The 26,614-nt window shown below is 46.2% G+C and overlaps 1 protein-coding gene across 8 annotated transcripts in view; it reads left to right on the top strand.

Moving 5' to 3' along the window:
- LOC140454485 (homeobox protein Meis1-like) overlaps nucleotides 1-26,614 on the top strand; it is a 442,925-nt gene that overhangs the window by 150,165 nt on the left and 266,146 nt on the right. For all 8 annotated transcript variants that reach the window (XM_072549266.1, XM_072549267.1, XM_072549268.1 and 5 more), the window contains exon 6: nucleotides 6,147-6,296. In XM_072549266.1, the coding sequence (XP_072405367.1) occupies nucleotides 6,147-6,296 (150 nt within the window). The remainder of the gene's footprint in view (nucleotides 1-6,146; nucleotides 6,297-26,614) is intronic.

Here is a 26,614-nt window from a genome sequence, read left to right as displayed (position 1 = left end):
CACTTGACGGAAACAACTTCCCAACGTCCACCCTTTCTAAGCCATCCATTATAGTTTAACAGCTGATGGTTTAACATTAAGGCGAGGAGGATAGGAATTGAAAGCATGTCCTCAGATAATGGTTTAAAGATTATACTATAGTTACATATATTCAGATGGAAGAGCTGGTTCTCCATAAACAGGAAAAAAAAACAATGCTCGTGCATTGTGCCTTTTCAACTTGGGTGCTTTCCTCATGGCAGTGTCTCAACCAATCGGTGTTGACTTGCCTATGTTTGATTTCAAACAAAACAAAAACTCTTCCCCGGTGCATTCTCCATGGCAACACGTCTACCAATCAGAATCAACTTGCTAACCACCTTCTTCTCATGCCAATGGTTGCTCCTGTCGGAGATTTGGTATTCTTGCGATTCTGTCCTGAAGAGACCAAGATCGAAAATTGTGATAGTATGTCTATTCTCACAGCGATGTTGTGTGATCCCGGTGATGCTATATAATACAATGTGCATTGCTTTACCCGTGAATTTCCAAGCATTTTGATCATTTTCCTTTTGATCCACTTTGAGCTCTCCCACTCCAGGCTTTATATGAATCAGAATTCACATTTGTTGCTCATATTCCACAGGTAGGTAAGGGTCTCAGTTTGACTCTGTTCCTCTGACAATGCAACATTCTCTCTGTGCTGTGCTGAGGTGTTAGCCGAGGTGATAGGCTGATGCTCATATTGGGTCATCATAAGTGGTAATGCCACTGTGGTACAGAGCTGCCAGCTTTTTTCATTTATTTGTGGGATCTGGGCATCGCTGGCTGGGCATCATTCATTTATTACCCATCCCTACCTGCCCTCTGAAGGCGACAGTGAGCTGATGACCCACTGGACCCACTGAGTTTGGGGTAGGAACACCCACCATGCCTTTGGGGAGGGGATTCCAGGATTCTGACCCAGTGACACCGATGGAACGGCGATATATTTCCAAGTCAGGATGGTGAATGGCTCGGAGAGGAACTCACAGAAGGTGGTGTTCCCATGTCCTTGTCCTTCTAGGTGGAAGTAGTCGTGGGATTGGGAAGGTTCTGCCTGAGGGTCTTTGGTGAGTTGCTGAAGAGCATCTTGTAGATGGTCCACCCTGCTGCTACTGAGCGTCGGTGGGGGAGGGAGGGGATGGGTTATGGTTAGGGATGGGTTAGTGGATGTGATGCCAATCAAACAGGCTGCTTTGTCCTGGATGGTGTCAAGTCTCTTGAGTGTTGTTGGGGCTGCCCCCATCCAGGGCAAGTGGGGAGTATTCCATCACCCTCCTGACCCGTGCCTTATAGGTGGTGGACAGGCTTTGGGGAGTCAGGAGGTCAGTTACTCGCTGCAGGATTCCCAGCCTCTGACCTGCTCTAGTAATCCCTGTGTTTGTGTGGCTAGTCCAGTTCAGTTCAGTTTCTGGTCAAGGGTAACCCCTAGAACATTGAAATTGGGGATTCATTGATGGTAACACCATTGGATGTCAAGAGGTGATGGTCAGGCTGTCTCTTGAGATGGTCATTATCTGGAACTTGTGTGATATGAATATTACTTGCCACTTGTCAACCCAAGCCTGGATAGCGTCTGGATCTTAGTGTATTTCAACATGAACTGATTCAGTATCTGCGGAGTCGGGAATGATGCTGAATATTGTGTGATCATTGGCAAACCTCCCCACTTCTGACCTAATGAGGAAGGGAAGGTCATTGATGAAGCAGTTGAAGATGGTTGGGCCCGAGGACACTACCCTGAGGGACTCCTGCAGAGATGTCCTGGAGCTGAGATGACTGACCTCCAACAACCACAACCATCTTCCTTCGTGCCAATGGAGACTTGTCCCCCCGATGCCCACTGATTCCAGTTTCGCCAGGGCTCCTTGATGCCACACTTGGTTGAATGCAGCCTTGATGTTAAGGGCTGTCACTCTCACCTCCCCTCTAGAATTCAGCTCTTTTGTCCATGTTCGAACCAAGGCTGTAATGAGGTCAGGAGCTGAGTGACCCTGGGGGAACCCAAACTGGGCGTCACTGAGCAGGTTATTGCTGAGCAGGTGCTGTTGGTGACACCTTCCATCACTTTACTGATGATCAAGAGGAGACAGATGGGGCAGTAGTTGGCCGGGTTGGATTTATCCTGCTTTTTATGTCCAGGACATACCTGGGCAATTTTCCACATTGCCGGGTGGGTGCCAGTGTTGTCACTGTACTGGAACAGCTTGGCTTGGGGAGCAACAAGTTCTGGAGCACAAGTCTTCAGGACTGTTGGTGGAATGGTGTCAGGGCCCATAGCCTTTGCAGTATCCAGGGTCTCCAACTGTTTCTTGATATCACGTGGAGTGAATCGAATTGGCTGAAGGCTGGGGACCACTGGAGGAGGCCGAGATGGATCATCCACTGGGCACTTTTGTATAACGGAAAATGTGGATAATCATCACCACCCGTTGGAATAAATGAAGTGCTTTAGCCAGCTCCGTTTAAAGGGTGTGCATGTTTTGAGGGATCAGACTGTGATCCGATTTCAGATCGTAGGAATCTCCAGATTCCTGGTGGACGTGGCATTGGAAGAGGGATAGGAGTCTGTGGTTCATTTTGAAGCTATGGGAGATCCGTGCTTCTGGATTGGATCACTATCCTTATGTCAGTCACATGGTGCTGGATGCAAGTCCTACTCCCGAGATTTGAGCACGGAATGTCTACGCTGACATTCCAAGATGTTACAAATGGAGTGCTGCATTCTTATAGAACCGTGCACATAGAACGTAGAATAATACAGCGTAGAATAGGCCCTTCGGCCCTTGATCCTGCACCGACCTGTGAACTATTCTCAGCTCATCCCCCTACACTATCCCATCATTATCCATGCGCTTAATGCAGGCCATTCGACACCCCCCCCACCCCCCTCCAAGCCTATGTCATCTCTATGTAGACCAATCCAGTCAGTTACCACCCCCTCTCTCTCACTCCATTCTATCCACACAGCTCTGCTGGTTGATATCTGATGATGTTTTCTCTTGGATGAGACATGAAGTTGATACCTTATCTGGACAAAAAAGACCCCACGATGCTGGGGGAGAGGGTGAAGGGGGCAACGATGTCCTGTCAGTACCACCTCTCCAGAGTCACCATCCGATGCCATCGTTGTGAAGAGCCCCTTCACCCTCTCACCCCATCACCACCTTCACCCTCTCACCCCCTTCACCCCTTCACCCCTTCACCCCCCTCACCCCCTTCACCCCATCACCACCTTTACCCTCTCACCCCTTCACCCTCTCACCCCCTTCACCCCTTCACCCCATCACCACCTTCACCCTCTCACCCCTTCACCCCTTCACCCTATCACCCCCTTCAACCCCTCACCCCATCACCCCCTTCACCCCCCATCACCCCATTCACCCTCTCACACCATTATCCCCTTCACCCCCATCACCCCCTTCACCCTCTCACCCCCTTCACCCTCATCACCCCCTTCACCCTCATCACCCCTTCACCCTCTCACCCCATCACCCCCTTCACCCCTATCACCCCCTTCACCCTCTCACCCCCTTCACCCTCTCACCCTCTCACCCTCTCACCCCTTCACCCTCTCACCCCCTTCACCCTCTCACCCTCTCACCCTCTCACCCCTTCACCCTCTCACCCCTTCACCCTCTCACCCTCTCACCCCTTCACCCTCTCACCCCCTTCACCCTCTCACCCCTTCACCCTCTCACCCCCTTCACCCTCTCACCCTCTCACCCCTTCACCCTCTCACCCCTTCACCCTCTCACCCCCTTCACCCTCTCACCCTCTCACCCCTTCACCCTCTCACCTCCTTCACTCTCTCACCCCCTTCACCCTTCACCCTCTCACCCCCTTCACCCTCTCACCCCCTCACCCCTTCACCCTCTCACCCCTTCACCCTCTCACCCCCTTCACCCTCTCACCCTCTCACCCCCTTCACCCTCTCACCCTCTCACCCTCTCACCTCCTTCACCCTATCATCCCCTTCACCCTCTCACCCTCTCACCACCTTCACCCCCTTCCCCCCTTCCTCCTTCACCCTTTCACTCTCTCAGTCTTTCCCCCTTCACCCCTTTCCCTGTCCCCCCTTCGCTCTTTCCCCATCACCCTATCACCCCTTCCCCCCCTTCCTCCTCTCAACCCCCTTCAGCTTCTTTTCCCTTTCGCCCTCTTTCCCCTCTCTACCTCTCACTCCCCTACCCCTCTTGCCCACTGAGACATACATGGTGGCTGGTTGTGTTTCGGAAGGAGCTGGGCCTAATCTTTCCCCCCCAACAGTTGCTGAATATCCTCAGGAAGGTGAGGATGGAGAAATGGTCAGTAATTATCGGCGTGCCGACGGATAGGGAGAAAGTGGGAAGATGATATGGGGATAGAGGATTGGCAAAGAAGCTGCCTTCTGCTCCACGTTCCTATCTGCTGATGATTCACCCAGCCTCGGCCTGCTGTGACAGACCCTGCTAGGAGCTGGGATTGGAAGATCCTGGTGGAAATACACAAGCAGAGTTGGACAGTGGAAACCTGCAATCCAGTGAATGCCTCTCCTACATCTATTGGTCTGTGGGTGAACACTGTCAACACACTCTCTGGCTCCATTTCCCACATAACGTTTCCACCTCGCCAATTCCTGGTCTCAATCTTTTGAAAGAAATACAAGAACCCTTTGACCTTTGGGTCATAGAGTCACACGGCACAAAAACAGACCCTTTGGCCCAAGTCATCTATGCCTTCTAGATATCCTAAATTAATCTCGTCCCATTTGCCAGCATTTGGCCCATATCCTTCTAAACCTTTCCTATTCATGTCCCCATCCAGATGCCTTTTAAATGTTGTAATTGTACCAGCCTCCACCCTATCCTCTGTCAGCTCATTCCCCACATGCACCACCCTCTGCGTGAAAAAGTTGCCCCTTAGGTCCCTGTTAAATCTTTCCCCTCTCATCTTAAATCTATGCCCTCTATTTTTGGACTCCCCTACCCTGGGGAAAGGACCTTGTCTATCCACCCTACCCATACCCTGTATGATTTTACAAACGTATAGACCTTCAGCCTCCGATGCTCCTGGGAAAAAAATCCTAAACTATTCAGCTTCTCCTTATAACTCAAACTCTCCGGTCTCGGTAACATCCTGGTTAGTCATTTTCGCACCGTTTCCTGTTTAATAACATCCTTCTGACATCCTTCTGGGCTACCAGAACAGTACGCAGTAGGGGAGACAATGGTCCTGTGCTACTATCACTGGGCTGTCAACCCAGTTACCCAAATAGTGCTCTGGGGTCCTGGCTTCGAATCTCACCACAGCAGATGTGGAATTTAAAATCCAGAAAGTATCTGGAATTAAGAATCTCGTGATTCCATTGTCAGTTGGAAAACCCCATCTGCTTCATTAATGCCCTTTCGGGAAGGAAGCTGCCATCTTTACCCGCTCTGGCCTAGATGTTATGGCTTGGCATGGGAATGGACATCATCGAGGCTCTGGCACTCAGTGGCATGTGGGAGATGGGCAAGAGTCAATGTGGTTGCCTCATAACTGCCCTCTGGGCAATTACAGGAGGGGCGATAAATGTTGCCTAGCCAGCGACGCCCTCATCCTGTTGAGTGCATGAAGGGGGAAAAAAAAAACTGACCTCTCCAATGTCTTGTACAGACACAACATGACATCCCAACAACCAGGAGAAAGTGAGGACTGCAGGTGTTGGAGATCAGAGTCGAGAGTGTGGTGCTGGAAAAGCACAGCCGGTCGGGCAGCATCCGAGGAGGACTGACATCTCGGTTCTAAGCCCTTCGTCAGGTCTCGACACCTATGCTCCGTCCTCTGACCAATGAAGGCAAGATTACCAAACGCCTTCTTCACCACCCTATCCCCCCCCCGTGATGCCACTTTCTATGTACCTGCACCTCTCGGCCCCTCTGGTTGACCATATGCCCCAGGGCCCTATCATTAACTGCGTAAGCTGTAGGTATAAAGGCAAAGTGATCCCCTGGTGCCCTTCAACAAGCAGTGGGCTTGCTGGATTCCCCGTGGTATTAGTGTGGCTGTGTGGAGTGTCTGTGTTCCCCCCCACTGGCCTGAGTGGCCCCGTCTGTCTTTGCTCGGCTCACCCTTCGCCCATTTCTCTCTTGGTTCCACCGCAGGTCCACGAATTGTGTGATAATTTTTGCCACCGCTACATCAGCTGCTTGAAGGGCAAGATGCCGATTGACCTGGTGATAGAGGACCGCGATGGAGGCTCAAAATCTGACCTGGAGGATTTCACCGGCTCCTGCACCAGCCTCTCCGATCAGGTAGGGAGCATTTGTCCATCCGACCCCAGTCTCTCTCTCTCTCTGATGTCCGGTCTGTGAAGAGAGAGCCCAAATTCCAGTCCAACCCCAGTGCTCTGACTGTATTGCACGCCCCCCCCCGAGAGTTTTGCCTTGTTTGCTGCTGTGGTTTTTGTCACTTCCTTTTATAAAACATTGTCTGTGCCAGCAAAGATGGCATGTTCGCTCTGCACTGTTCTGTTTTTTACTCCATTGTGTTTAGAGTTTTTGAAACGTCTTGCGAATGTGTAACATTGATTCCTGCTGAATACCATCTCTCAGGGCAATTATAATGGAGGCGCCAACTTGTATCACCCAGAGAAGTTCAGGTTGTAAGCTTGCTCGTTGAGCTGGAAGGTTTGTTTTCACATCATTAGTGAGACTCTGGTGAAGTGCTGGTGTTCTGCCCTGCTTTCGATTGATGCGAATTGGTCTCTCAAAATGGGTGATATCATTTCCGGTTCTTATTCTCGGAGGTTGGCAAATGGGGTCCAAATCGACGTCAAGATGAGAGTGTTGCTGGAAAAGCACAGCAAGTCAGGCAGCGTCCGAGGAGCGGGAAAGTCGAAGTTTCAGAAAGAATGAGGCTGGGAGTCACCAGGGTGGAGCGAGAAATGGGAGGGGCAGTGGGGATGGGGAGAAGGTAGCCGAGAGCGCAATAGGGGAATGGAGGTTGGGATGAAGGTGATAGGTCGGAGAGGAGGGTGGAGTGGACAGCTGGGAAGGAAGATGGACAGGTCATGAAGACGGTGCTGAGCTGGAAGGTTGGAACTGGGGTAAGATGGGGGGAGGGGAAATGAGGAAACTGGTGAAGTCCACCAAATCGATGCGTTTATTGATGGAGTTTCGGACCCCATTTACCAAGCTCTCAGAAAAACTATTATCACCCACCACAACAGACCAGGATACATCAATAGAAAGTGAGATAGAACACCAGTGCTTCACCAGAGGCCCACTGATGATGTTACCTATTAGGGTGATGAAACGTCTGGAAACGAACCTTCCAGCTCAGCGAGCAAACCTACAACCTGAACCTCAACTTGAGCTACAGATCTTCTCAAAACTTGCAAATTCAGAGAAGCATCGGGCAGACACATTGAGATTTCCAGGGTAGTCTTATTGCTCTGAGTTTAGTCCACACACGAACACGCACACGCGCACACACACGCACACACACACATGCGGTGTGTAGTGAAACAAGCAGCCTATCTCCCGATTGGCAGAGTGTGTTGCGCTCCAGAAGGCGTGGCCTCCAGACCATCTCGGTCCAGCTCTGTTTGCCCGCAGCGTGACTTGGCATGGGATAGGCATTGCTGGGCACCATCGAGACTCTGGGGATGCGGTGGTGTGTGGGAGATGGGCATCTCTTTGAATTGCCATTGACAGAGGGCAGACCTTGCTCCTTGGGAGAGCCTTGATGGAGGCCAATGGTAATGGATATTGCAACGCACGCTTGTGCCTGTGGGCTCTTGGGTTGGGAAACCCGAGACCAGAGTTGGAATTGGGTCATTATTAATCTTGGGCTTCCCGTCTTAGTAAAGGTGGCTGGTTATTTTCAGTGGCTGTACTCATGGAGCATTGGAATCTCATCAGACGCATTGACATCATCACCATCAGTGATGGTCCCTTGAGGGGTTGGATGACTCTCTCTCTCACTCTCTCTGTCTCCCCCTCCTCTTTTGTTGCTGTGGGTGATGAAGTGACCAATGGCGGTGTCACATTCTTTCTGCCCACAGGTGGCATCTGCTGGAGTTGGGGGGGGGGGGGTGGTGGTGGGGTGGAAGCGTTGCCAGAGGTTGGTGGTTGCGATCTTGGCACATTGGTTCCACCACCTACGTATCTGTCAGTAATGGCGGGCACCTCAAGTGGAAGGTTAGTGGCTCCTTTGGTGCTACTTGCTGATGCTGGACTGGCACCGGGATGGGGTGGGCGCTATTGAAAGAACACCAGAGCATTACGAAGTGAAAATAAAAGGTTGAATCCCGCTGGACTGACCTCCCCCCCCTAGATATTACTGCATTCTTGCCTCTGAAGCAGAGAGACAGAATGAACATTAGTGCCATGATAGGGTGCTCCAATCCAAGTCACAGCCATTCAATTACTTTTGATGTGTTGAGGTGTACTTAAAATCCCTGAAAGATCGGATAACGGATCTGCTTTAGTGATGTTTGTCTACGGGTAAATCATAGAATCCCTACGGTGTGGAAGCAGGCCATTCAGCCCATCAAGCCCACACCAACCCTCCGAAACGCATCCCCCTACCTTCTCCCTGTAACCCTGCATCTCCCATGGCTAATCCACCTAGCCTTAACACTCCAGGACACTATGAACACTTTAGCACGGCCAATCTACCTTAGCCTGAACAAGTTTGGACTGTGTGAGGAAGCCAGAGCACCTGGGGGAAACCCACGCAGACACGGGGAGAATGTGCAATCTCCACACAGTCGCCCGAGGCTGGAATCGAACCTGGGTCCCTGGCGCTGTGAGGCAGCAGTGCTAACCACTGAGCCACCGTGCTCCCCGTCTCAGGGAAAATGGTCCTGTTCTAGCCCCTACCTCTGGGGAAACAGGGCCTTGATTTAACATCCAGCCCTGGGGAGATATTTCCTCTTGAGCGGCTCAGGCATTATTTGTGTCCCCTTCATTTTGTAAAAATAAGATAAAAGTCATTGGGAGGTGGGCATCGCTGGCAAGATGTCAGCATTTGTCACCAGTTTCCCAGTTGCCTCTTGAACTGAAGGGTCCGATCAGCCATTCCAGAGGGCAGTCCAGAGTTAACCCCATTGCTGTGGGTCTGGAGTCACATGGAGACCAGACTGTATAAGGATGGCAGATTTCCCTCCCAATAGGGGCATTAGTGAACCAGATGGGCTTTTACAAGGATTGGTAATGGCTGGCACCTTCACTACACCTTGTGTTTATGGAATTCAAATTCTGCCTACTGCTGTGGTGTGGTTTAAACCTCTATCCCCAGAATATTAACCTTGACAAACCAGTCCAGTGCCACCATTAACACTAAGCCATTATCTCCTTGGAATGCAATTCCTTCCCAGTACATTTTTTTTGAGGATGTAACTCTGAAGATGGACAAGGGAGATCCAGTGGATGTAGTATACCTGGACTTTCAGAAAGCCTTTGATAAAGTCCCACATAGCAGGTTAGTGAGCAAAATTAGGGCACATGGTATTTAGGGGCAAAGTACTGACATGGATTGAAAATTGTTTGGCTGACAGGAAACAAAGAGTAGTGATAAACGGCTCCCTTTTGGAATGGCAGGCGGTGACCAGTGGTGTGCCGCAGGGATCAGTGCTGGGACCGCAGCTTTTTACAATGTACATTAATGATATAGATGAAGGTACTAAAAGTAATATTAGCAAATTTGCTGATGACACAAAGCTGGGTGGCAGGGTGAAATGTGAGGAGGATGTTAGGAGAATACAGGGTGACCTGGACAGGTTAGGTGAGTGGACGGATATATGGCAGACGCAGTTTAATGTGGATAAATGTGTGTTATCCACTTTGGTGGCAAGAACAGGAAGGCAGATTACTACCTAAATGGAGTCAAGTTAGGTAAAGGGGCAGTACAACAAGATCTAGGTGTTCTTGTACATCAGTCAATGAAAGCAAGCATGCAGGTACAGCAGGCAGTGAAAAAAGCTAATAGCATGCTGGCCTTCATAACAAGAGGAATTGAGTATAGAAGCAAAGAGGTCCTTCTGCAGCTGTACAGGGCCCTGGTGAGACCGCACCTGGAGTAGTGCGCGCAGTTTTGATCACCAAATTTGAGGAAAGACATCCTTGCTATTGAGGGAGTGCAGCATAGGTTCACGAGGTCAATTCCCAGAATGGCGGGACTATCTTACGCTGAAAGACTGGAGTGGCTGGGCTTGTATACCCTTGAGTTTAGAAGACTGAGAGGGGATCTGATTGAGACGTATAAGATTATTAAAGGATTGGACACTCTGGAGGCAGGAAACATGTTTCCGCTGATGGGTGAGTCCAGAACCAGAGGATACAGTTTAAAAATAAGGGGTAGGCCACTTAGAACAGAGTTGAGGAGAAAATTCTTCACCCAGAGAGTGGTGGGTGTATGAATGCTCTGCCCCAGAAGGCTATGGAGGCCCAGTCTCTGGATACTTTCAAGAAAGAGTTGGATAGAGCTCTTCAGGAAAGGGGGATCAAGGATTATGGGGATAAGGCAGGAACAGGATACTGATTTGAGGATGATCAGCCATGATCATAATGAATGGTGGTGCAGGCTCGAAGGGCAGAATGGCCTAATCCTGAACCTATTGTCTATTGTCTATTGTCTACATTCCCTATGACAGTATTTGAACCAATCAGAGTTGGCTGGCCTGGTGTGAATTTAGGTCAACCATTCGCCCAGTACATCGTCCATGGCAACGCCACGATCTATCATAGAGCAACCGATCAGTGCCCTTTTCTCAGTGGTAGACAACATGGAAATCTTCAGCATTGTCTCTCTGGCCATTAAAATGTAAATAAAATTATAAATTAACTCTCGGGAATGAGCATAATCATAGAACACAGAACATTCCAGCGCAGGACAGGCCCTTCGGCCCTCGATGTTGCAGTGACCTGTGAAACCAATCTGAAGCCCATCTAACCAACACCATCCCATTCCTTCTGCAAATTCAGTGGTGGACTGCCTTCTTAAACCACTGCAGTCCGTGTGCTGGTAGTAGACCCACAATGCCCTGAGGGAGGGAATTCCAAGATTTTGTCCCAGTGACACTGAAGGTGATACATTTCCAAGTCAAGGTGGCAAGTGGCTTGGAGGGGAATGTGTGTTCCCATGTACCTGCTGCCCTTATCCTCCTAGATGGATGTGGTTGTGGGTTTGGAAGGTGCTGTCTAAGGATCTTTGGTGAGTTGCAGCAGGGCATTTGGTAGATGGTTCACCCTGCTGCTACTGAGCGTCGGTAGTGAATGTGGTGCCAATCAAGCGGGTTACTTTGACCTGGATGTTGGGGGAACTTGCAGGGGGTGGTGCTCCCATGTATCTGCTGCCCTTGTCCTTCTCGATGGATGTGACCGTGAGTTTGGAAGGTGCTGTCTGAGGAAGTCAATGAAAGGAGATTGAAGGAAAAATCAGACATGATGTGTAACACGGCATATTATACCCTACTTTTATTGAAATCGTGGGTTACTGAAACAGAGCTGAAATAAATCTGAGCTAGTTGAATAGCAGTGGAATCTCTCCAGCCTCCTGGTCAATCTGCAGACTGTTTGCTGTCCACTGCTGTTTAAACAGACTCTGTAGACTGTTTGCTGTAGTGTGCTGTTTAAACAGACTCTGTAGACTGTTTCCTGTCCTGTGCTGTTTAAACAGACTCTGTAGACTGTTTGCTGTAGTGTGCTGTTTAAACAGACTCTGTAGTCTGTTTGCTGTCGCGAGCTGTTTAAACAGACTCTGTAGACTGTTTGCTGTAGTGTGCTGTTTAAACAGACTCTGTCGACTGTTTGCTGTCCTGTGCTGTTTAAACAGACTCTGTAGAATGTTTGCTGTCGCAAGCTGTTGAAACAGACTCTGTAGACTGTTTGCTGTCCTGTGCTGTTTAAACAGACTCTGTTGGCTGTTTGCTGTCATGCAGTCATAGAGATGTACAGCACGGAAACAGATCCTTCGTCCGACCCGTCCATACCGACCAGATATCCCAACCCAATCTAGTCCCACCTGCCAGCCCCTGGCCCATATCCCTCCAAACCCTTTCTATTCATATACCCATCCAAATGCCTTTTAAATGTTAAAATTGTACCAGCCTCCATCACATCCTCTGGCAGCTCATTCCATACACGTACCACCCTCTGCATGAAAACGTTGCCCCTTAGGTTTCTTTTATACCTTTCCCCTCTCACCCTAAACCCTCTAGTTCTGGACTCCCCAACCCCAGTTAAAAGACTTTGCCTATTTATCCCATTTATGTTCCTCATTTTTTTATAAACCTCTATAATGTCACCTCTCAGCTTCCGACGCTCCAGGGAAAACAGCCCCAGCCTGTTCAGCCTCTCCCTGTAGCTCAGATCCTCCAACCCTGGCAACATCCTTGTAAACCTTTTCTGAACCCTTTCAAGTTTCACAACATCTTTCCGATAGGAAGGAGACCAGAATTGCACACAATATTCCAACAGTGGCCTAACCAAAGTCGTGTCCAGCTGCAACATGACCTCCCAACCCCTGTAGTGAATACTCTGACCAATAAAGGAAAGCATACCAAATGCCTTCTTCACTATCCTATCTACCTGCGACTCCACTTTCAAGGAGCTATGAACCTGCACTCCAAGGTCTCTTTGTTCAGCAACACTCCCTAGGACCTTACCATTAAGTGTATAAGTCCTGCTAAGATTAGCTTTCCCAAAATGCAGCACCTCACATTTATCTGAATTAAACTCCATCTGCCACTTCTCAGCCCATTGGCCCATCTGGTCAAGATCCTGTTTTAATCTGAGGTAACCCTCTTCGCTGTCCACTGCACCTCCAATTTTGGTGTCATCTGCAAACTTACTAACTGTACCTCTTATGCTCACATCCAAATCATTTATGTAAATGACAAAAAGTAGTGGGCCAAGCACCGATCCTTGTGGCACTCCACTGGTCACAGGCCTCCAGTCTGAAAAACAACCATCCACCAGCACCCTCTGTCTTGTCCCTTTGAGCTAGTTCTGTATCCAAATGGCTCGTTCTCCCTGTATTCCATGAGATCTAACCTTGCTAACCAGTCTCCCATGAGGAACCTTGTTGAACGCCTTACTGAAGTCCATATAGATCACATCTACCCCTCTGCCCTCATCAATCCTCTTTGTTACTTCTTCCAAAAACTCAATCAAGTTTGTGAGACATGATTTCCCACGCACAAAGTCATGTTGACTAACCCAAATCAGTCCTTGCCTTTCCAAATACATGTACATCCTGTCCCTCAGAATTCCCTCCAACAACTTTCCCACCACCAAGGTCAGGCTCTCCGGTCTATAGTTCCCTGGTTTGTCTTTACCGCCCTTCTTAAACATTAGCACCACGTTTGCCAACCTCCAGTCTTCTGGCACCTCACCTGTAACTATCGATGATACAAATTTCTCAGCAAGAGGCTCCGCAATCACTTCTCTAGCTTCCCACAGAGTTCTCGGGTACACCTGATCAGGTCCTGGGGATTTTTCCACTTTTATGTATTTCATGACATCCAGCACTTCCCCCTGTGTAATATAGACATCTTTCAAGATATCATCACCTAGTTCCCTACATTCTATATCTTCCATGTCCTTTTCTACAGTAAATGCTGATGCAAAATACTCGTTTAGTATCACAAAGGCCGCCTTGTTGATCTTTGAGGGGGCCCTATTCTCTCCCTAGTTACCCTTTTGTCCTTAATGTATTTGTAAACACCCTTTGGATTGTCTTTAATTCTATTTGCCAAAGCTATCTCATGTCCCCGTTTTGCCCTCCTGATTTCCCTCTTAAGTATACTCCTACTGCCTTTATACTCTTCTAAGGATTCACTCCATCTATCCTGTCTATACTTGACATATGCTTCCTTCTTTTTCTTAACCAAACCCTCAATTTCTTTAAGTCATCCAGCATTCCCTATGTACCTACCAGCCTTCCCTTTTCACCCTGACAGGAATATACTTTCTCTGGATTCTTATTATCTCATTTCTGAAGGCTTCCCATTTTCCAGCCATCCCTTTACCTGTGAACATCTGCCTCCAATCAGCTTTCGAAAGTTCTTGCCTAATACGTTCAGAATTGGCCTTTCTCCAATTTAGAATTTCAACTTTTAGATCTGGTCTATCCTTTTCCATCACTATTTTAAAATGAATAGAATTAAGGTCTCAGGCCCCAAAGTTCTCCCCCACTGACACCTCAGTCACCTGCCCTGCCTTATTTCCCAAGAGTAAGTCAAGTTTTGCACCTTCTCTAGTAGGTACATCCACATACTGAATCAGAAAATTGTCTTGTACAGACTTCACAAATTCCTCTCCATCTGAACCCTTAACACTATGGCTGTCCCAGTCGATGTTTGGAAAGTTACAATCCCCCCCTACCATTACCACCCTATTCTTCTTACAGAGAGCTGAGATCTCCTGACACATTTGTTTCTCAATTTCCCTCCGACTATTAGGGGGTCTATAATACAATCCCAATAAGGTGAGCATCCCTTTCTTATTTCTCGTTTGCACACAAATAACTTCCCTGGATGTATCCTCACTCAGCACAGTTGTAATGCTATCGCTTATCAAAACTGCCACTTCCCCATCTCCCTTGCCTCCCTTTCTATCCGTCCTGGAGCATTTGTGTCCTGAATCATGAACCTGCCACTCCTGTCCATCCCTGAGCCACGTTTTTGTAATTGCTATGATATCCCAGTTCCATGTTCTGAACCATGCACTGAGTTCATCTGCCTTCCCGTTAGACTTCTTCATTGAAACAAATGCAGTTTAATTAATCAGTCACTGTTTAAACAGACTCTGTAGACTGTTTGCTGCAGTGAGCTGTTTAAATACACTCTGTAGACTGTTAGCTGTCCCGTACTATTTAAACAGACTCTGTAGATTGTTTGCTGTAGTGAGTGTTTAAACAGACTCTGTAGACTGTGGATTAGCGGTGTTGGAAGAGCACAGAATTTCAGGCAGCATCCAAGGAGCTTTTGGATGCTGCCTGAACTGCTGTGCTCTTCCAACACCACTAATCCAGAGTCTGGTTTCCATCAATTGCAGTCATTGTTTTTACCTTTTAGACTCTAGAGACTGTTTGCTGTCCTGAGCTGTTTAAAAAGAATCTGAAGGCTGATGCGGTCCTGTGCTATTTAAAAAAACTCTATGGACTGTTTGCTGTCCTGTGCTGTTTAAACAGACTCTGTAGACTGTTTGCTGTCCTGTGCTGTTTAAACAGAATCTGCAGACTGTTTGCTGTAGCGTGCTGTTTAAACAGACTCTGTAGACTGTTTGCTGTAGTGTGCTGTTTAAACAGACTCTGCAGACTGTTTGCTGCAGTGTGCTGTTTAAACAGACTCTGCAGACTGTTTGCTGTCCTGTGCTGTTTAAACAGACTCTGTAGACTGATTGCTGCAGTGAGCTGTTTAAACAGACTCTGTGGACTGTTTGGTACCTGTGCTGTTTAAACAGACACTGTAGTCTGTTTGCTGTAGTGTGCTGTTTAAACAGACTCTGTAGGCTGTTTGCTGTCCTATGCTGTTTAAACAGACTCTGTAGACTGTTTGCTGTAGCGTGCTGTTTAAACAGACTCTGTAGTCTGTTTGCTGTAGTGAGCTGTTTAACCAGACTCTGCAGACTGTTTGCTGTCCTGTGCTGTTGAAACAGACTCTGTAGACTGTTTGCTGTAGTGTGCTGTTTAAACAGACTCTGTAGACTTTTGCTGTCCTGTGCTGTTTAAACAGACTCTGTACACTGATTGCTGTAGCGTGCTGTTGAAACAGACTCTGTAGACTGTTTGCTGTAGTGATCTGTTTAAACAGACTCTGCAGACTGTTTGCTGTAGTGTGCTGTTTAAACAGACTCTGTAGACTGTTTGCTGTCCTGTGCTGTTTAAACAGACTCTGTAGACTGTTTGCTGTCCTATTCTGTTGAAACAGACACTGTAGACTGTTTGCTGTCCTGAGCAGTTTAAACAGACTCTGTAGACTGTTTGCTGTATCGTGCTGTTTAAACAGACTCTGTAGATTGTTTGCTGGCTTGTGCTGTTTAAACAGACTCTGTAGACTGATTGCTGCAGCATGCTGTTTAAACAGACACTGTAGACTGTTTGCTGTCCTGAGCAGTTTAAACAGACTCTGTAGACTGTTTGCTGTCCTGTGCTGTTTAAACAGACTGTGTCGACTGTTTGCTGTAGTGTGCTCTTTAAACAGACTCTGTAGACTGTTTGCTGTAGCGTGCTGTTTAAAAAGACACTGTAGTCTGTTTGCTGCAGTGAGCTGTTTAAACACACTCTGTAGACTGTTTGTTGTAGTGTGCTGTTTAAACAGACTCTGTAGACTGTTTGCTGTAGTGAGCTGTTTAAACACACTCTGTAGACTGTTTGTTGTAGCGTGCTGTTTAAACAGACTCTGTAGACTGTTTGCTGTAGTGAGCTGTTTAAACAGACTCTGTAGACTGTTTGCTGTAGTGTTCTGCTTGAAAAGACTCTGTCGACTGTTTGCTGTCCTGTGCTGTTTAAACAGACTCTGTAGACTGTTTGCTGTAATGTGCTGTTTAAACAGACTCTGTAGACTGTTTGCTGTAGTGAGCTGTTTCAACAGACTCTGAAGACTGTTTGCTGTCGTGATCTGTTCAAACAGACTCTGTAGACTGTTTGCTGTCCTATTCTGTTGAAACAGACTCTGTAGACTGTTTGCTGTATCGTGCTGTTTAAACAGACTCTGTAGATTGTTTGCTGTCCTGTGCTGTTTAAATAGACTCTGTAGACTGATTGCTGCAGCATGCTGTTTAAACAGACACTGTAGACTGTTTGCTGTCCTGAGCAGTTTAAACAGACTCTGTAGACTGTTTGCTGTCCTGTGCTGTTTAAACAGACTGTGTCGACTGTTTGCTGTAGTGTGCTCTTTAAACAGACTCTGTAGACTGTTTGCTGTAGCGTGCTGTTTAAACAGACACTGTAGTCTGTTTGCTGCAGTGAGATGTTTAAACACACTGTAGACTGTTTGTTGTAGTGTGCCGTTTAAACAGACTCTGTAGACTGTTTGCTGTAGCGTGCTGTTTAAACAGATTCTGTAGACTGTTTGCTGTAGTGAGCTGTTTAAACAGACTCTGTAGACTGTTTGCTATAGTGTTCTGTTTGAACAGACTCTGTCGACTGTTTGCTGTCCTGTGCTGTTTAAACAGACTCTGTAGACTGTTTGCTGTAATGTGCTGTTTAAACAGACTCTGTAGACTGTTTGCTGTAGTGAGCTGTTTCAACAGACTCTGAAGACTGTTTGCTGTCGTGATCTGTTTAAACAGACTCTGTAGACTGTTTGCTCTCCTATGCTGTTTAAACAGACTCTGGAGACTGATTGCTGTCGTGTGCTGTTTAAACAGACTCTGTAGACTGATTGCCGTAGCGTGCTGTTTAAACACACTCTGTAGACTGTTTGCTGTAGTCTGTTTGCTGTAGTCTGCTGTTTAAAGACTCTGTAGATTGTGTGCTGTAGTGAGCTGTTTAAACAGACTCTGTAGACTGTTTGCTGTAGCGTGCTGTTTAAACAGACACTGTTGTCTGTTTGCTGTCCTGTGCTGTTTAAACAGACTCTGTAGACTGTTTGCTGTAGTGAGCTGTTTCAACAGACTCTGAAGACTGTTTGCTGTCATGATCTGTTTAAACAGACTCTGTAGACTGTTTGCTGTCCTATGCTGTTTAAACAGACTCTGGAGACTGATTGCTGTCGTGATCTGTTTAAACAGACTCTGTAGACTGTTTGCTGTCCTATGCTGTTTAAACAGACTCTGTAGACTGTTTGCTGTAGTGAGCTTTTTAAACACACTCTGTAGAATGTGTGCTGCAGTGTACTCTTTAAACAGACTCTGTAGACTGTTTGCTGTAGTGTACTCTTGAAACAGACTCTGTCGACTGTATGCTGTCCTGTGCGGTTGAAACAGACTCTGAAGACTGTTTGCTGTCCTGTGCTGTTTAAACAGACACGGTAATCTGTTTGCTGTCCTGTGCTGTTTAAACAGACTCTGTAGACTGTTTGCTGTCCTGTGCTGTTTAAACAGACTCTGCAGACTAATTGCTGTAGCGTGCTGTTTAAACAGACTCTGCAGACTGTTTGCTGTCCTGTGCTGTTTAAACAGACTCTGTAGACTGATTGCTGCAGTGAGCTGTTTAAACAGACTCTGTGGACTGTTTGGTACCTGTGCTGTTTAAACAGACACTGTAGTCTGTTTGCTGTAGTGTGCTGTTTAAACAGACTCTGTAGGCTGTTTGCTGTCCTATGCTGTTTAAACAGACTCTGTAGACTGTTTGCTGTAGCGTGCTGTTTAAACAGACTCTGTAGTCTGTTTGCTGTAGTGAGCTGTTTAACCAGACTCTGCAGACTGTTTGCTGTCCTGTGCTGTTGAAACAGACTCTGTAGACTGTTTGCTGTAGTGTGCTGTTTAAACAGACTCTGTAGACTTTTGCTGTCCTGTGCTGTTTAAACAGACTCTGTACACTGATTGCTGTAGCATGCTGTTGAAACAGACTCTGTAGACTGTTTGCTGTAGTGATCTGTTTAAACAGACTCTGCAGACTGTTTGCTGTAGTGTGCTGTTTAAACAGACTCTGTAGACTGTTGGCTGTCCTATTCTGTTGAAACAGACACTGTAGACTTTTTGCTGTCCTGAGCAGTTTAAACAGACTCTGTAGACTGTTTGCTGTATCGTGCTGTTTAAACAGACTCTGTAGATTGTTTGCTGTCCTGTGCTGTTTAAACAGACTCTGTAGATTGTTTGCTGTCCTGTGCTGTTTAAACAGACTCTGTAGACTGTTGGCTGTCCTATTCTGTTGAAACAGACACTGTAGACTTTTTGCTGTCCTGAGCAGTTTAAACAGACTCTGTAGACTGATTGCTGTAGCGTGCTGTTTAAACAGACTCTGTAGACTGATTGCTGCAGCATGCTGTTTAAACAGACACTGTAGACTGTTTGCTGTCCTGAGCAGTTTAAACAGACTCTGTAGACTGTTTGCTGTCCTGTGCTGTTTAAACAGACTGTGTCGACTGTTTGCTGTAGTGTGCTCTTTAAACAGACTCTGTAGACTGGTTGCTGTAGCGTGCTGTTTAAACAGACTCTGTAGACTGTTTGTTGTAGTGTGCTGTTTAAACAGACTCTGTAGACTGTTTGCTGTAGTGAGCTGTTTAAACACACTCTGTAGACTGTTTGTTGTAGCGTGCTGTTTAAACAGACTCTGTAGACTGTTTGCTGTAGTGAGCTGTTTAAACAGACTCTGTAGACTGTTTGCTGTAGTGTTCTGCTTGAAAAGACTCTGTCGACTGTTTGCTGTAGTGAGCTGTTTAAACAGACTCTGTAGACTGTTTGCTGTAGTGTTCTGCTTGAAAAGACTCTGTCGACTGTTTGCTGTCCTGTGCTGTTTAAACAGACTCTGTAGACTGTTTGCTGTAATGTGCTGTTTAAACAGACTCTGTAGACTGTTTGCTGTAGTGAGCTGTTTCAACAGACTCTGAAGACTGTTTGCTGTCCTATTCTGTTCAATCAGACACTGTAGACTTTTTGCTGTCCTGAGCAGTTTAAACAGACTCTGTAGACTGTTTGCTGTATCGTGCTGTTTAAACAGACTCTGTAGATTGTTTGCTGTCCTGTGCTGTTTAAACAGACTCTGTAGACTGATTGCTGCAGCATGCTGTTTAAACAGACACTGTAGACTGTTTGCTGTCCTGAGCAGTTTAAACAGACTCTGTAGACTGTTTGCTGTCCTGTGCTGTTTAAACAGACTGTGTCGACTGTTTGCTGTAGTGTGCTCTTTAAACAGACTCTGTAGACTGGTTGCTGTAGCGTGCTGTTTAAACAGACACTGTAGTCTGTTTGCTGCAATGAGATGTTTAAACACACTGTAGACTGTTTGTTGTAGTGTGCCGTTTAAACAGACTCTGTAGACTGTTTGCTGTAGCGTGCTGTTTAAACAGACTCTGTAGACTGATTGCTGTAGCGTGCTGTTTAAACAGACTCTGTAGATTGTGTGCTGTAGTGAGCTGTTTAAACAGACTCTGTAGACTGTTTGCTGTCGCGTGCTGTTTAAACAGACACTGTTGTCTGTTTGCTGTAATGTGCTGTTTAAACAGACTCTGTAGACTGTTTGCTGTAGTGAGCTGTTTCAACAGACTCTGTAGACTGTTTGCTGTCCTATGCTGTTTAAACAGACTCTGTAGACTGTTTGCTGTCCTATGCTGTTTAAACAGACTCTGTAGACTGTTTGCTGTAGTGAGCTTTTTAAACACACTCTGTAGAATGTGTGCTGCAGTGTACTCTTTAAACAGACTCTGTAGACTGTTTGCTGTAGTGTACTCTTGAAACAGACTCTGTCGACTGTATGCTGTCCTGTGCGGTTGAAACAGACTCTGAAGACTGTTTGCTGTCCTGTGCTGTTTAAACAGACACGGTAATCTGTTTGCTGTCCTGTGCTGTTTAAACAGACTCTGTAGACTGTTTGCTGTCCTGTGCTGTTTAAACAGACTCTGTAGACTAATTGCTGTAGCGTGCTGTTTAAAGAGACTCTGGAGACTGTTTGGTGTAGCGTGATGGTTAAACAGACTCTGTTGACTGTTTGCTGTAGTGTGCTGTTTAAACAGACTCTGTAGACTCTTTGCTGTCCTTAGCTGTTGAAACAGCCTCTGTAGACTGTTTGCTGTAGCGTGTTGTTGAAACAGACTCTGTAGACTGTTTGCTGTCCTATGCTGTTTAAACTGACTCTGCAGACTGTTTGCTGTCCTGTGCTGTTGAAACAGACACTGTAGACTGATTGCTATCCTGTGCTGTTTAAACAGACTCTGTAGACTGTTTGCTGTCTTGTGCTGTTTAAACATACTCTGTAGACTAATTGCAGTCGTGAGCTGTTTGAACAGACTCTGTAGACTGTTTGCTGTAGTGAGCTGTTTCAACAGACTCTGTCGACTGTTTGCTGCAGTGAGCAGTTTAAACAGACTCTGAAGAATGTTTGCTGTCGTGAGCTGTTTAAACAGACTTTGTCGACTGTTTGCTGTCCTGAGCAGTTTAAACAGACTCAGTAGACTATTTGCTGTCGCGTGCTGTTTAAACAGACTCTGTTGACTGATTGCTGCAGTGTGCTGTTTAAACAGACTCTGTAGACTGTTTGCTGTCCTGTGCTGTTTAAACAGACTCTGTCGACTGTTTGCTGTCCTATGCTGTTGAAACAGACTCTGTCGACTGTTTGCTGCAGTGTACTCTTGAAACAGACTCTGTCGACTGTTTGCTGCAGTGTGCTGTTTAAACAGACTCTGTGGACTGTTTGCTGTAGTGTGCTGTTTAAACAGACTCTGTAGACTGTTTGCTGTTGTGAGCTGTTTCAACAGACTCTGTCGACTGTTTGCTGCAGTGAGCAGTTTAAACAGACTCTGAAGAATGTTTGCTGTCGTGAGCTGTTTAAACAAACTCTGTAGACTGTTTGCTGGAGCGTGTTGTTTAAACAGACACTGTTGTCTGTTTGCTGTAGTGTGCTGTTTAAACAGACTCTGTAGAATGTTTGCGGTAGCGTACTGTTTTAACAGACACTGTAGATTGTTTGCTGTCCTATGCTGTTTAAACAGACTCTGTAGAATGTTTGCTGTCTTGTGCTGTTTAAACAGACTCTGTAGATTGTTTGCTGTGCTGAGCAGTTTAAACAGACTCTGTAGACTGTTTGCTGTCCTGTGCTGTTTAAACAGACTGTCTCGACTGTTTGCTGTAGTGTGCTCTTTAAACAGACTCTGTAGACTGGTTGCTGTAGCGTGTTGTTTAAACAGACACTGTAGACTGTTTGCTATAGCATGCTGTTTAAACAGACTCTGTAGACTGTTTACTGTAGCGTGCTGTTTAAACAGACACGGTAATCTGTTTGCTGTCCTGTGCTGTTTAAACAGACTCTGTAGACTAATTGCTGTAGCGTGCTGTTTAAACAGACTCTGTCGATTGTTTGCTGTAATGTGCTGTTTAAACAGACTCTGTAGACTGTTTGCTGCAGTGAGCTGTTTAAACAGACTCTGTAGACTGTTTGCTGTAGTGTTCTGTTTGAACAGACTCTGTCGACTGTTTGCTGTCCTGTGCTGTTGAAACAGACTCTGTCGACTGTTTGCTGTAGTGTGCTGTTTAACCAGACTCTGTAGACTGTTTGCTGTCCTGTGCAGTTTAAACAGACTCTGGAGACTGATTGCTGTAGCGTGCTGTTGAAACAGACTCTGTAGACTGTTTGCTGTAGTGTGCTGTTTAACCAGACTCTGTAGACTGTTTGCTGTCCTGTGCAGTTTAAACAGACTCTGTAGATTGCGTGCTGTAGTGAGCTGTTTAAACAGACTCTGTAGACTGTTTGCTGTAGCGTGCTGTTTAAACAGACTCTGTAGACTGTTTGTTGTAGTGAGCTGTTTAAACAGACTCTGTAGACTGTTTGCTGTCCTATGCTGTTTAAACATACTCTGTAGACTGTTTGCTGTAGTGAGCTTTTTAAACAGACTCTGTAGAATGTGTGCAGCCGTACTCTTTAAACAGACTCTGTAGACTGTTTGCTGTAGTGTTCTCTTGAAACAGACTCTGTCGACTGTACGCTGTCCTGTGCTGTTTAAACAGACACGGTAATCTGTTTGCTGTCCTGTGCTGTTTAAACAGACTCTGTAGACTGTTTGCTATCCTGTGCTGTTTAAACAGACTCTGTAGACTAATTGCTGTAGCGTGCTGCTTAAACAGACTCTGTTGACTGTTTGCTGTAGTGTGCTGTTTAAACAGACTCTGTAGACTGTTTGCTGTCCTTAGCTGTTGAAACAGCCTCTGTAGACTGTTTGCTGTAGCGTGCTGTTGAAACAGACTCTGTACACTGTTTGCTGTCCTGTGCTGTTGAAGCAGACACTGTAGACTGTTTGCTGTCCTGTGCTGTTTAAACAGACTCTGCAGATTGTTTGCGGTAGCGTACTGTTTTAACAGACACTGTAGACTGTTTGCTGTCCTATGCTGTTGAAACGGACTCTGTAGACTGTTTGCTGAAGCGTGCTGTTTAAACACACTCTGTAGACTAATTGCAGTAGTGTGCTGTTTAAACAGACTCTGTGGACTGTTTGCTGTAGTGTGCTGTTTCAACAGACCCTGTCGACTGTTTGCTGCAGTGAGCAGTTTAAACAGACTCTGAAGAATGTTTGCTGTCGGGAGCTGTTTGAACAGACTCTGTAGACTGTTTGCTGTAGCGTGTTGTTTTAACAGACACTGTTGTCTGTTTGCTGTAGTGAGCTGTTTAAACAGACTCTGTAGACTGTTTGCTGTTGTGAGCTGCTTCAACAGACTCTGTAGACTAATTGCTGTAGCGTGCTGTTTAAACAGACTCTGTAGACTGATTGCTGCAGTGTGCTGTTTAAACAGACTCTGTAGACTGTTTGCTGTAGTGTGCTGTTTAAACAGACTCTGTAGACTGTTTGCTGCAGTGTGCTGTTTAAACAGACTCTGTAGACTGTTTGCTGTCCTATGCTGTTGAAACAGACTCTGTAGACTGTTTGCTGTAGTGTGCTGTTTAAACAGACTCTTTAGACTGTTAGCTGTAGTGAGCTTTTTAAACAGACTCTGTAGACTGTTTGCTGTAGCGTGTTGTTTAAACAGACACTGTTGTCTGTTTGCTGTAGTGTGCTGTTTAAACAGACTCTGTAGACTGTTCGCGGTAGTGTACTGTTTTAACAGACGCTGTAGACTGTTTGCTGTCCTATGCTGTTTAAACAGACTCTGTAGACTGTGTGCTGCAGTGTACTCTTGAAACAGACTCTGTCGACTGTTTGCGGCAGTGTGCTGTTTAAACAGACTCTGTGGACTGTTTGCTGTAGTGTGCTGTTTAAACAGACTCTGTAGATTTTTTGCTGTAGTGAGCTGTTTCAACAGACTCTGTCGACTGTTTGCTGCAGTGAGCAGTTTAAACAGACTCTGAAGAATGTTTGCTGTAGCGTGTTGTTTAAACAGACACTGTTGTCTGTTTGCTGTAGTGTGCTGTTTAAACAGATTCTGTAGACTGTTTGCGGTAGCGTACTGTTTTAACAGACACTGTAGACTGTTTGCTGTCCTATGCTGTTTAAACAGACTCTGTAGACTGTGTGCTGCAGTGTACTCTTGAAACAGACTCTGTCGACTGTTTGCGGCAGTGTGCTGTTTAAACAGACTCTGTGGACTGTTTGCTGTAGTGAGCTGTTTCAACAGACTATGTCGACTGTTTGCTGCAGTGAGCAGTTTAAACAGACTCTGAAGAATGTTTGCTGTCGTGAGCTGTTTAAACAGACTCTGTAGACTGTTTGCTGTAGCGTGTTGTTTAAACAGACACTGTTGTCTGTTTGCTGTAGTGTGCTGTTTAAACAGACTCTGTAGACTGTTTGCTGTTGTGAGCTGTTTCAACAGACTCTGTAGACTGTTTGCTGTCCTATGCTGTTGAAACAGACTCTGTAGAATGTTTGCTGTAGTGTGCTGTTTAAACAGACTCTTTAGACTGTTTGCTGTAGTGAGCTGTTTAAACAGACTCTGTTGACTGTGTGCTGTAGCGTGCTGTTTAAACAGACTCTGTAGACTGTTTGCTGTCCTGTGCGGTTGAAACAGACTCTGTAGACTGTTTGCTGAAGCGTGCTGTTTGAATAGACACAGTAATCTGTTTCCTCTCCTGTGCTGTTTAAACAGACTCTGTCGACTGTTTGCTGTCCTGTGCTGTTTAAACAGACTCTGTAGACTGTTTGATGTAGTGTGCTGTTTAAACAGACCCTGTAGACTGTTTGCTGTCCTAAGCTGTTGAAACAGCCTCTGTAGACTGTTTGCTGTAGCGTGCTGTTTAAACAGACACAGTAACCTGTTTGCTGTTCTGTACTGCTTAAAGACCCTGTAGACTGTTTGCTGTAGTGTGCTGTTGAAACAGACCCTGTAGACTGTTTGCTGTCCTGTGCTGTTTAAACAGACTGTGTCGACTGTTTGCTGTCCTGTGCTGTTTAAACAGACTCTGTAGACTGATTGCTATAGCGTGCTGATTAAACATCTCTGTAGTCTGTTTGCTGTAGTGATCTGTTTAAACAGACTCTCTAGACTGTTTGCTTTCGTATGCTGTTTAAACAGACTCTGTAGACTGTTTGCGTAGCGTGGAGTTTAAACAGACCCTGTAGACTGTTTGCTGTCCTGTGCTGTTGAAACAGACTCTGTAGACTATTTGCTCTAGCGTGCTGTTTAAACAGACTCTGTAGACTGTTTGCTGTCCTGTGGTGTTTAAACAGACTCTGTAGACTGATTGCTGTAGCGTGCTGATTAAACATCTCTGTAGACTGTTTGCTGTAGTGTGCTGTTTAAACAGACTGTGTCGACTGTTTGCTGTAGTGTGCTGTTTAAACAGACTCTTTAGACTGTTTGCTGTAGTGAGCTGTTTAAACGGACTCTGTTGACTGTGTGCTGTAGCGTGCTGTTTAAACAGACTCTGTAGACTGTTTGCTGTCCTGTGCGGTTGAAACAGACTCTGTAGACTGTTTGCTGAAGCGTGCTGTTTGAATAGACACGGTAATCTGTTTGCACTCCTGTGCTGTTTAAACAGACTCTGTAGACTGTTTGCTGTCCTGTGCTGTTTAAACAGACTCTGTAGTCTGCTTCCTGTCCTGAGCTGTTTAAACAGACTCTGTAGACTGTTTGCTGTAGCGTGGAGTTTAAACAGACCCTGTAGACTGTTTGCTGTCCTGTGCTGTTGAAACAGACTCTGTAGACTATTTGCTCTAGCGTGCTGTTTAAACAGACTCTGTAGACTGTTTGCTGTCCTGTGGTGTTTAAACAGACTCTGTAGACTGATTGCTGTAGCGTGCTGATTAAACATCTCTGTAGACTGTTTGCTGTAGTGTGCTGTTTAAACAGACTGTGTCGACTGTTTGCTGTAGTGTGCTGTTTAAACACTCTTTAGACTGTTTGCTGTAGTGAGCTGTTTAAACGGACTCTGTTGACTGTGTGCTGTAGCGTGCTGTTTAAACAGACTCTGTAGACTGTTTGCTGTCCTGTGCGGTTGAAACAGACTCTGTAGACTGTTTGCTGAAGCGTGCTGTTTGAATAGACACGGTAATCTGTTTGCTCTCCTGTGCTGTTTAAACAGACTGTGTAGACTGTTTGCTGTCCTGTGCTGTTTAAACAGACTCTGTAGACTGTTTGCTTTAGTGTGCTGTTTAAACAGACTCTGTAGAGTGTTTGCTGTAGCGTGGAGTTTAAACAGACACTGTAGACGGTTTGCTGTAGCGTGCTGTTTAAACAGACTCTGTAGACTGTTTGCTGTCCTATGCTGTTGAAACAGACTCTGTTGACTGTTTGCTGTAGTGTGCTGTTTAAACAGACTGTGTAGACTCTTTGCTGTAGTGAGCTGTTTAAACAGACTCTGTAGACTGTTTGCTGTAGTGAACTGTTTAAACAGACTGTGTAGACTGTGTGCTGTAGCGTGCCCTTTAAACAGACTCTGTAGACTGTGTGCTGCAGTGTACTCTTTAAACAGACTCTGTAGACTGTTTGCTGCAGTGTACTCTTTAAACAGACTCTGTAGACCTTTTGCTGAAGCGTGCTGTTTAAACAGACTCTGTAGACTGTTTGCTGTCCTGTGATGTTAAAACAGACTGTGTAGA

This window comes from Chiloscyllium punctatum, chromosome 29 (genome assembly GCF_047496795.1).
Source record: "Chiloscyllium punctatum isolate Juve2018m chromosome 29, sChiPun1.3, whole genome shotgun sequence".
Lineage (NCBI taxonomy): Eukaryota > Metazoa > Chordata > Chondrichthyes > Orectolobiformes > Hemiscylliidae > Chiloscyllium > Chiloscyllium punctatum.
This window is presented reverse-complemented; position numbering and strand designations above follow the sequence as displayed.